The following is a 12,202-nucleotide window of genomic DNA, read 5'->3' as shown; positions in this document are numbered from 1 at the left end:
AATTTTGCTAAAACTCAAAAATAAGTTGAGAACTTTGTCTAGATACTCATGTTGCAACAGAACAAAGGGTGGCGAAAAAATGTAATTGTAATGTATACATGTAAGGATAACTTGATCCCCTTGCTGTACAGTGGGAAAATAAAAAAAAAAAATAAGTTTGGGAGAATAACATTTTTTAAACGTTCATCCTTTCCAAATAAGATATTATTTTGTCTATCCATCCGGTTCTTTGATACTGGTCAGTAAAATTCTCTTCACATAAATCCTGCACATTTCTTAGTGGATAAACATCTAAATGTATATATTGAAATTTGTTGCGTGTCACTTGCCTATCTTTCATTGCAGTTAATTTGCACAATGAATATGTTGCCTTCCTTCCAAATGCACACCCTGTGTACTTCACATCAGGTCACTAAGATCAACGGTCCAGTCCAGTTCCTGTTCTGATCTGGAGAGTTATTACCTTGTTGAGCAATTTGGGTAAAGGTCATTGATCTTTGGTTGGTTCTAATTTTGTCTCTTCAGTGTTGGGTTCAAACACAGATAGGAATGATATGCTCGGCCCTGCTGGTAATTTCACATGCCGTTACCTTCTAGAGCTCTGCTTGGCAATTTAGTGACAGAAGGGGAAAAGGGCTCAAGGAATCTTCCATGCTGTCCTTTTTGAAATTGATGGAACCAGCTCTAAATGGAATTTTCCACAAACATGTGGAAATGCCTTGAGATTAATGTTTGTCCTTTCTTTTGGTAAATAATCCTACCTGAAATAAACTTTAAAAAAAAAAAAAGGAGAGAAGTTAAAACAAAAACTAAAAAAAAATAGCACAGCAAGCTTTTGAAATAAACTTTTTAAAAATTAATAGGTATGAAAATCAAATCAGAAAAGTTTAAGCCAACTTCTCTTTTAAAAATGTACAATTTCTTTTGTTCCTAAATGTGACTTTTATATTTTTAATCCCCATAGCTTTGCACGAAAATGCATTTGAAGCTATACAAGTGTTTGGCATGTTTATAGCATCTAGAGGAACTTGATGTTTGTTGCACAGAATAAAAAACATTATTTTCTATGAAGAAAATCTCATTTCTCACATTTCATTTAAGAAAACAAGAAGTTCCTTTAATCATATATTATGAATAGTGGTCATACCGGAGAAATTATTCATTACAGACAGAATACCTTATATTTGATTGTACTGTATACTCCTCTCCTAAAAAAAAAAAAAAAATCACTGTGTCCCCAAAGAAATTACAAGAGACCAAGAACATGCTAAAAATACTTTATTGTCATTACTAAATGCATTAAACATACATTTTAAATAGAATATATTGTATATTCGATGAAACACATATAACAACAATAAAAAATACAGCCACAGAATGGAAAGGTGGCAAACTAAAATGAACAGTTATCAAATATTACAATAAACCTAAAATTATAGTTTGAAAGGATTAAAAGGTATTCTACAGAAGGAGAAAACATTAGCATCCTGGAATAATGTTTATTCCTGGTCCATTTTCTGCCCACTGGAAAAAATTGCACTGTTTTTCCTTCCCAAGAGGGCACACAAAAAAATTCTTTCCATTATTAGGTCCAATCTTCAACACTGTTCTCATGATGGAGCGTTTGCCATGGTTGCAGAATGGGAATGACAAATCTGCCCACTAGGGGGGAAAAACAGATTGTAAAGTTTAGGTGGATGTTACAATGATAGACAGGCTGAGTCTGGATGCATTTGATTAGTAATGTATTGTCTTCACTTACTAATTTGACATTGTAAAATACACATAAGTCATTAGTTGTTGCCCTTAAAAACCTTATACCCTATGAGAAGCATCTATAACAAATTTGCCTTAATCACACAGAAAATTGTCGTAATTTCAAGTTTCTCTCAATCCAAAGGCACCGTAGAGAAGTTCCTTCACTTTATTGCAAATAGTTGAAAACTACTAGAATCTCACTGTAAAACAACCACCAAAGTTCCTGCTACAGGTCTGTTGTAGTTAATGCTCTTAAGATCAAAGATTTGTTATGCCTTTAACACTCAACTGCTTTAGTCTTCCAGGCAAAGAAAGAATTTGCTATAGAATTACCTGGACTAATTTAGGCAGATTCCATTATATTATTCCTATCCATATTAATCTTGGCCTCAAGAGAGCTACAAAGAAGGCTATGATATTATTGATATTGCTAATAATGTTTTCCCCATCTGTACAAGTTTCTAGAGGAGGAAATGAGTTAAGTTTAGTAGGATGGAGCCACATCTTGGGCAAAGGTTAAGCTCTAAGATCACTGTCAATATTCCCTGGGGAATGCCTAAGGAAGGTACCACAATGAAGACAGATCATTTCTCTCTCAATATGTGCAACCAGAAAACTTTTGCTCCAGCACTGAAACAGATCCCTATTTTCTTTTTACAGTTAGGTATCCGATGAAGCAGTGGGAAAAATTACGTATCTTCAAACCTTCACAGTGAGAGAGAGGCTCACATTCAGGAACGCAGACAGAACGTGGGACTGACCAAAAGGGCCCAGATTCTTGTCTCTTATTTCACATTTCTTTGCAGGGACACACCTATTGAAAGGCATGGGGAATTGCCTAAATCTAAATTGCTATTGTGCCATCACTTTCTTTGGGTATGCTTATGCAGTAGGATTTGCTAAGTTTGTTATAAATCCAGGGACAGTATATTATTTTTCCCAGGTGCCTCTATCCAACCCATAAGGCACAGGTTTTGAGGTAGCACTGAAGTTAGGAAGCATACATTTATATCTTGGATCATCAGCCACCTGAGTAATGACTCAATAACTTTCTCTCTGTAAACCAAGGGGGCAATGCTTCTACCCCTGTGATTTACAAACATGATACACTTAATAATCTAATAGCTATCATTTGATTAATTTTTCTTTCTGTGATGACCCTCTTTGAATTTTAAGTTATTCAACATTCAGGCTTTAGGACTCAACATGGCTTTTAAATGTCATGGTTAAGCCGGAAATGGGTTGCCATCGGTTACATTTTAGTAACCAAAGTATTCCATGATATTATCATTAAGCTTGATAATTCATACAGGTACCTCAAAAAATCCACATTGTGCTTCTCTAGGTAGAGGACAAGCATAAAACTGCCTGCCCTTGTTTTCGCCATCCTTCCTCACCACTCGGAGAATGCAGGGGCGGCCGTGTTTACTGCAGCGAGGACTGCCAGCATCTAATGTATGAGGACCATCTGTCATATTAATCTGAAGTTCACTGTAATGACAAGTTACAAAATAACTGCAGCACCATGGTGCTAAAAGGGGCTGTTCACACCACCCCACCCCCACGCCAGAATCCTGCCGGTACAATGAAATTATACCAAAAAGTGATCATGATCCACTCTACGTGATTATATACACTCCTCTGTCTTTTTAATTCTTGCTTTTCCTAGGTAACTCTCATTTCCTTCCAAAGCCACCTACTGAAATTTAAATTAAATGCGTAATTTAAATTAAATTTCTCAAGAACGAAAGGAGCTGAACTGCATATCCAATATATCCAATTTTCTTAGTTTTCATTTGTGATATTTGGCTCTTCTCTTACTCAACATGACAGTGTGACCACTTTTATTTCTTATAAAATATTCTCAAGTCCAACTCCCCTCTCACACTCCAAAGGAACGAGAGTTACAATCTTGTCTAATTATTTTCTCATCCATAGCAAGCTCTCATCAATGGTTCTGACAAGGCCAAAGAGATCACTCTTTCTACTGTCCAAGTTAAAGGCAATTTTCTATGCTTTGCTTTGATCAAGGCTACCATAATAGTTGCAATCATATTTCAGCAAGGACCAGGCTGCTGGGCACAGCAGAAATGTGTATTTTGTAAAACTGGCAAGGAAGCTTTATTCTCCCCTGTGATTAGGATCAAGAGTGTCTAGAGGTTATTCCTGCATACAGCAGAGAAAGGCCAGAAGCCAGGCTGCCACTGTAGCTATACAGAATTTTCTCTTTGAAGAGGAGCTTCATGATTATTTTAAATTTTTTAAATTTTGCATATTTTTGATAATGCCTTTATAATAGTTGGTCTTTTTAATAAACCAATTGAAGAGAAAAAGACCTCATTAAAACTAGAAGTCCTTCCCCTTAATAGCCCTGTTTTAACTTTTGAATGATAAAAAGCTTCTTTTTTTGTTAATTTCTAAAGAACAAAATCATTATTAAATGATTTTTTAAAAAATTTATAAATCAGAGGTGGTTCTCCTCTTCCTTGACTCCTAAAATACATTCTTCTCAGACTTGTTCCTATAATGATGCCTCAAGGCATCATCATATCTAATCGAAATGTTCAGAGTATGAAGTCTTTTTTCCCTGGTTTTATTGAGATATAATTGACTTGTATGAGATCTTTCATTTGTGAGGAAATTGGTTTACAATTATATAACAGATGCTTAAATATATTGCCTTAAATGGACTTAAACATCCCGACGTCTGGGATGAACTCAAATGTTCTGAGGCTAGTTTCTGAAGCTGTTTGTGAAGCAGGCATTTGTAAGATCAAAGCAGCTGTGGGCCTTGCTAAAGAAATCATTATAATTAAATATTTCTCCAGCAGCTATTTTGTTGGTAGCATTTTCAAGGTGGGGGATGGTAGCTTACATTTTAGAATCATAGAAGACACTAAACAGAAATAGGGAAGGTGACTTCTCTTCCCCACCCCCTTCATTTCACCAGCCCCCCACCAAAAAACAGCAGTATTAAAACTATAACTTGAAGAGAAGCTAAACATCTGGATGGCTGGAGAGAAGTCGGGGGATTTCAAAACTGAAGCATGTGGGTTATAAACCATCAATTGTGCTTAAAAAAATGTTAAAGGAGGAAAAAAGAAGGGTAAGAATTTAAACAGAAATAAAATGATGCATACTTTAAAATAATTAAAAAGCACACACATGCAAACAGTTTTATAGAGTCTGTTGAAATCTGTCAGAGAAAACAATTAAACATTTTTGAATCCACTTGCCTCAACCTAGAAATCTCCAGGTTTTCACAAATCCAGGGAGAGGTTTAGATTCTTTTACTAGTAAAGGTTTCTGGAGACAAGCAAGATGGAAGGTGGGATTAAGGTAGAAAAGAAAGATCCCAGTGTCTCCTACTGGTTCCTCATTTCTGTCTTCCATTCTGTTTCTCCCTTAGGATAAGGTTAAAGAAAAGAACTGCCCTATGCTATCTTATCTCAGCCCTTAGAGTGTGGTCCACCAACCAGGAGCATCAGCATCACCTGGGCACTCCTTAGACCTATAGCATCACCTGTCCCTACTCCACCCAGTCCACTGGCAGCATCGGAACATGCATGTTAACAGGACTCCCAAGGGATGTGTATACGCATTAAGTTGTGAAGCACTGACTTAATATAACCAAGATACTGATGCCACCTGGGATCACATCGGGTCTAAATATGGACAGGGAATCTTCATTTTATGATAGCAAACATCACCCAGCATAATTAAATGTTCTGATTAATTGAGGACATCTTTGTTCCTCTTTGCTTCAATCATGGCTTTAAAAACTTTCTAAAATGTAATGAGCATTTTCTTGGTTTAGCATATAGAAGACTTTAACTTATTTTGATAACTAGGACCATCATTTTGAATACTGATACTGGATTATAAATGGTCAATATAATATGATAGATCAGGGGTTGGCAAATCTTCTCAGAAGGGACATATTTTTAGGCTTGTTGGTCTTATGATCTCTGGTGCAAAATATTCAAATTTGCTATTGGAGCATGAAAAGCAGCCACAGAGAAGATGTAAGCCAATGGGAATGTGATGTGTCCCAATAAAACCTTATTTACAAAAACAGGTGGTGAGCTGAATTTGGCCCCTCTGGCTGCACTTTGCTGAGGTAGAGGTCATTAGAACCAAGGCCAATGCTTAACGCATAATAGGTTCTCAATAAATACTTATTAATAAGTAAACACTGAACATGTTCAATAAATATTGTTCAAATATGGAACAACTGTCCAACAGGGACCAGCTGTATAGCACAGAGAATTCTATTCAGTACTCTGTGATAATCTATGGAAGTAAAGAATCAGAGAGAGAATGAATGTGTATCCACATGTATAACTGGGTCACTGTTGTACAACAGAAATTATCACAGCCTTGTAAATTAAATATACTTCAATAAATCTTTTAACACCCCCCCAAACAGAGATTAGATAAAAACTCTTATCAAGAAAGAGGACATTCCCAAGCACAGGTCTGTAATTTTCAGGTGGGTATTTTTTCAGTGATCCATCTACCACGGTTTAACTTATTTTACAGATAGGGTGGTACATAATAAAAACACTAAAATTTTTTGAACTAATCAGTCTCACTGAACGTGAATTTTGTAGTGCAGCAGTATTTCAAGGATAATAACAAACAGGCAGAGGTTAAATGATTCATCCTGGATGGTCCCAGGTGGTTCTGAAATCCTTGGGGACTGAAAACTCCAAAAGGTGACCTGCAGCACGTATGAGGTGTCAGTGCTTCACTGGTGATTAGAGGTAGAATTTGGCAATGCTGCTAGCAGCAGACCCGAGAAAATGTTAGTGATTATATTCATGTCACTTTCCTCATCTACATGAGCCTTTGTGTCAGCTCAGGAAAAATTTACACCTAAAACACAGGTAGTGTTCTTTGAAAAAGTATCACTGTATTTCGTTCTGTAGTCACAATAATTGGATCAAAGACTTACCACTGTCTAACAGTCATTCTTAACTGCTTAAAAATTGGTCCAACTATCCAATTTATAACCTGGTAACTGGATAAAATTCAAGTCTATCTAAAGACCAATCTGAAAATATGCCCCATCAACAGAGCATGTATCATGTGGTGATGAGATCAGTAATTAAGAGAACAAAAGGCAAATTAATTACCATATAATTATTAAAGAAAAAATGAACTGGCTATAAATTCTCTGAGTGGACCACCTGCTTTAATTCTATTATGTTGTGAGCGTCTGCTCAGCATCTTGTCCACAAGATGAACACTGTAGCTGCCAGACAAGGAGAAAAATGAAATAAATGACAGTAATTTGCAATTTATTCCTTGTAAAGTAGCTGGGTGCAGAAGGGCTGCTGGGTGAATGTATTTCATCACTTGACATTTATTCTGCTAGTTGATCTTGATTGATTTTAGAGTCTCATTCCTGGGGTTCTTATTTTCAACACATACACATGCTGTAGTGTTTCTAAGTAATGCTGTGCACTGTGATTAATCATATGACCCTATTACTAATGACTTATGAAGAAATCATTTAAATTTAAGGTTACATTAATGCTTTTTTAAATCCCTAATTCATTAGTTAAATTGTCTGAGATTTTCTACAAAGCACTAAGGAAATAAAAATATGCTGAGATACTTCATTTGAGTACAACAAAAGCCACACTGTTTTTAAATGATCACATCTGCTTCTTTCCACTTAAGCTAGACAACAGAAAAGGCTGTGAAAAAATGATTTTCTTACAGGAGAGCCCCCTGACTCAGACACTTTTAACTAGCTCCTTCCTGAACTTTCATCATGAGACATTAATTAGGTTTCAAGTGAGAAGATAGCGTACGGACCCAGGCAGTTAAAAGTCTGCCCTCCAAAGCTTAATTCAAATGTCTACATTTTGTGAGTACTATGGACAAAAGTCAAACCAGTTATTATAAATGATTACAAACAAATTAAAAAAAAAACAGCCAAGGATAAGTCATCAAGATTAACTGATAGTAAGTTTAGAGTTAGTATAGGAAACTTGAGATTAAAGCATCTATTGACCAAAAGCTGTCTCAGGATTCTGTTATGAAATAAGCTTCAAGGGTTCCCAGAAGTTGGTTCAAGGTGTGAACACGGGTGGTCCTTTATCTCACTGCCCAAAGGAAGAATCTATCCATCAGTAGAGATGTACATAGATCATCAGAGGAGAGGCTGGAAATCAGAACCCCTCCTGAGATGACTTTAGATCCCATCCACAGTAGCTCTTCCTCTGTTCGCCTCCCATCAGCAAGAAAAGGCACAGGAGAGGAAGAATCTTCACCTTCACTTCGTTTAAAATGTTCTCCCCCTCATTTAAAGAAGCTGGATATACAGCACCTGCTTTGTGAAGGAAAAGGAAATTGTGGAGAGATGACGCTCCCTAATGGAGGTATCAGGTGTGACAGTGAGGAGGCCCAGATAAAGGGACTAAACAAGGTTGGGAAAGAAAGGGATGCCACTAATCATTAAGCAACAAGGATAACACTGTTTACTAAAATTTCTGTATCTCTGGTGATTGCACCTGAGGGTCTTCTCCTGAATGTGTGGCACGTAGTCTCATAAAATACGTCCAGTCTGGTAGTATTTATTAATCGGAATTACAACTTTTAAATTTCAAGTCCAAAATGAGTATGCATGTTCTTTGAGCCTTTCTGGCTTAAACAAATGCCACCATTCACGCCCTTGGTTGTTTGAAATACAGCCATTTCTTTTAGCAGAAATGTCACTAAAATTATCTCAGATCTCTCTCTTTAAAACAAAAGAATTGATTAAATGTTATTAATGATAGTCTCCCTTTCAGAAGAACTATATTTCATTGGGAGTTAAAAACAAACAAACACAACAAACAACTGCTAACAGTAGAGATGGATAACCAGTAAGATTTCGGGGGATTTAATCACTTTGCTTTATACTTTCCAATATTTTCCAAATATTCTGTATTAAGCATATATATGGTTACAGCCAGAAAAAGCAAACTTTTTGCAGATGTAGGAAATTCTGTTTTTCATTCCCTTCCTTCTCTAATATTGTCTGCTAGGGGAGGCAAGGGATGCCAATTACTATAATAGTCTTTACTGATTTGATTTACATTTCCCAAATCAATACAGCCCCCTTAGCAATGGATGATTTTTCTGCATTCTTAAAACTCCATGAAAATACTTTAAAGATGAAAGTTAGAAGCATCATACCTGTTAGAAAATCCAGGGTTGCAAGTTTTGAGATCTGGTGATGAGTAGTGGGTTGTTTTTAAATTTGTATATGCTGGACTAAATATTTTAGACTGAGTACAGATCATAGGTAATACATTTACTTTGTTAGATAGTTGAGTTATATAGTTTGCTCTCTCCCGGGAGGGGTGCGATGTATCACTAAAACGGACATGAGAAGCAGGGCTTGGAAATTCCCCATCTAAAATCTGCTTTTGGCTTTCTTCTCTTTTCAAAGCACTGGATTTATTACTGAAATCAGTCAAGACAAGGGTTGTAGTTCCAAATGCAGTTTTCCTGTTGATCTTCACTTCTGTCCTTGGTTTTCCAAAGCTATTACAAGGGTATTTCACTAAGTTGTTCAAGGCAGTTGGCTTTTCTTCATTCTCAAGCACTGAATCTGGAAAGAGAGACCAGTAATTCTGCAGTATTCCTATAAATACACTGACATGAAACATCTTTTTACTTAACTAAAACATTTTAGTTCATGTATTACAGTGACCTAATACAGAGAACTAATACAACAAAGTTAGTCTGAGCAACTGAGAACTAAACATCTTCTTGTTTAGGCAATGAAGTATTATATAAAGGGCAAATTTTCAACAACTTTCAGGGACTCAGAGGTGGGCTTAAAAAAGACTTGTAGTTATTACACTTTACATTATGTTTAAGCATTTTAAGGTTATTCGGTTATCAATTTTGTAACCACTAGGCCAAATATTATGCAGTTTAATTAAGAGGTGACATCCCACAAAGCTTTCTCTCTTGTTCTTTCTCAACTTTTTTAAGGCTTCACCTGTGGCATACAGAAGTTTCCAGGCTAGGCGTCAAACCGGAGCTGCCGATTGCCAGCCTATGCCACAGACACAGCCACAGCAGATCTGAGCTGTGTTTGTGACCTACACCACAGCTCGCAGCAACGCTGGATCCTTAACCCACTGAGTGAGGCCAGGGATGGAACCCTCATCTTCATGGAAACTAGTCCAGTTCTTAAACGAGTGAGCCACAATGGGAACTCGCCACAAAGCTTTCGATCAGCGATTCAAGTTTATATCTAAATGATGAGGAATATTACTGTAAACGACAAGACCAAGTAAAAGGCTTACTAAAAATAAGATGAATTACAAAGACTTAACATTGACTAAATGTTTCAACAAAGCATCCTAGGATTTTGGAATCTGTACTATAATTTATTTTAAATTGCAGTTAAGATATATGTCCATCATATTCAGAAAAACAGTAATAAGAAAATAATTAAGGAGATGTGTAAAGGCATTTCAGAATGTCAAAATGAGTGTGGAAACCTCAACTGTGTTTTTCTGAGGGCTCTCTGCTGAATGCTACTGAAGGGAGAGGGATGGAAGTAGGAGAGCATCCCTTCTGATACCAGCAATGCTGTAGACAGGGTGATGCCCGCCTTTCCGGCCCAGAGAACAAAACAGAATACGACAGCTCATACAATGCGGGGTCCAGAAGTCAAGACTGAACTTTCTCCTCTCTAATTGAAGAAAGAAAGAACGATTCGAGAACACAATAGAGGCTGCGTCAATGAGATGGTTCTTAATCACGGGTTTCCTCTGAGGTTTTACATTCTCTGAACGCATGAAATTGTGAGCTCTAAAGAGTTATTTTGAAGGATTTCAATGAAATCAGTACAATTGTCTGGGTAAAGATTTTAATAACAAGGGGTAGGAGGGATAAAGAAGAGGAAAAAAAATCAGCATTTTTCTATTCCACCTGCAAAGATATTCTTACAGAAATCCTCCCTTTCAATTTATCAAACGCTTGGACTGAATAACAAACTCAAAAGTTGCTGAAATCTGCATAAAACAAAGCTTTATTGAATAATTCATTAGAAACAGTAGAGAACAGATGTGATCATCTCAGTTTTTTTTTTTTTTTGAGATACAAAGGCACATACTCTTTTAGTACAAGCATGTTTTCCCTCCCTGTTTTTTTTAAAAAAAGTACTCAACAGAATATCAGCATGGTTTACATGCAGAGGCTGGCAATTCCTTTAAACCTTTCAGAAAGAAAGCATTTTAGTTATGAAATATCAAGGTGGGGACAAGATATATACCTGACTTTGTGTAATTAACCCTCTTTGAAATGGAATGAACACAAAATCAAAATTCAGTCTTACCAACAGGCCTTGAAGACAGGCAAGCATCACATGCCTGAGAAGATGGCTTATTTATTAGTGTACAGACCTCACACGTCCACTGCTCTTCAGATTTCCAAGCCACACAGTCTGTGAAATGATTCTCCCTGCTGGATGGCCAAGGGACGAAAGTGTTTCTAGCTGGTAGCAAGCTATAAAAGAATTCCTAAAGTTACTCATTATCACTTTTATTATTGCCCTGTTCTACATGCTGGGTATTCTAGAAACAATGACAGAACTATTAACACTCAAATGCTACATGTTTGCTATTACTTAGAGTTCTACCTATCTGGCTATCTGGACATGTTTTCACTTGGGCCCTGCTGATTGCCATAAAAGACAGAAATAACAGATCTAATTCAGAGTCAAGGAGTTGTGTGTTTTTTTAAACCAACTAACATATATATATATATTATTGGTCTGTGCCCATGGCATCTGAAAATTCCTAGGCCTAGGATCAAACTCACTCCACAGCAGCAACCCAAGCTGCTGCAATGACAATGCTGGATCCTTAACCTACTGTGCCACAAGAGAACTCCCCAACTAAAAACATGTGACATAACTGCTAGGGAGCATTTCTCAACTAATTTTTTAAGTAAGTGGGACTCTTCCCAAAGCAAAACTAAAATGTTTTTATTCAACCAAACTAGGGAAGAAAAAAGTTATGTAGAAATTAGCGCACTGACTGCAGGATGAGAAAGTTCTACCTTTACTTTGTACATCTCTGGAATTTCTCAATATCCCCTAGGGGAGTTCCCATCATGGCGCAGGGGAAATGAATCTGACGAGGAATCATGAGGTTGCAGGTTGGATATGTGGCCTTGGTCAGTAGGTTAAGGATCTGGCATTGCCATGAGCTGTGGTGTAGGTCGCAGATGTGGCTCAGATCCTGCATTCCTATGGCTGTGGCGAAGGCTGGCAACTGTAGCTCCGATTGGACCCCTAACCTGGGGACCTCCATATGCCATGCATGTGGCCCTAAAAAGAAAAAAAAATACATTAGGCACTATATCAATTAGTTGTTCTAGAGATATGTTTTTCATCCATAATGTGTTATTTCCCTTCAGATAAAAC

The 12,202-nt window shown here is 36.9% G+C and overlaps 1 protein-coding gene across 1 annotated transcript in view; it reads right to left on the bottom strand.

Annotated features, from left to right (window-relative positions):
• Positions 1-1,363: 1,363 nt before the first annotated feature.
• NEIL3 (nei like DNA glycosylase 3) overlaps positions 1,364-12,202 on the bottom strand; it is a 47,071-nt gene continuing 36,232 nt past the window's right edge. The window contains exons 7-10 of the mRNA XM_047772294.1: positions 11,111-11,280; positions 8,950-9,367; positions 3,075-3,249; positions 1,364-1,662 (exon numbers count right to left, since the gene is read on the bottom strand). Of these exons, the coding sequence (XP_047628250.1) occupies positions 1,480-1,662; positions 3,075-3,249; positions 8,950-9,367; positions 11,111-11,280 (946 nt within the window). The 3' untranslated portion in view covers positions 1,364-1,479. The remainder of the gene's footprint in view (positions 1,663-3,074; positions 3,250-8,949; positions 9,368-11,110; positions 11,281-12,202) is intronic.

The sequence above is a fragment of the Phacochoerus africanus genome, chromosome 3 (genome assembly GCF_016906955.1).
Source record: "Phacochoerus africanus isolate WHEZ1 chromosome 3, ROS_Pafr_v1, whole genome shotgun sequence".
Taxonomy (NCBI): domain Eukaryota; kingdom Metazoa; phylum Chordata; class Mammalia; order Artiodactyla; family Suidae; genus Phacochoerus; species Phacochoerus africanus.
The sequence above is the reverse complement of the archived record's forward strand: the minus strand, read 5'-3'. Positions and strand labels throughout refer to the sequence as shown.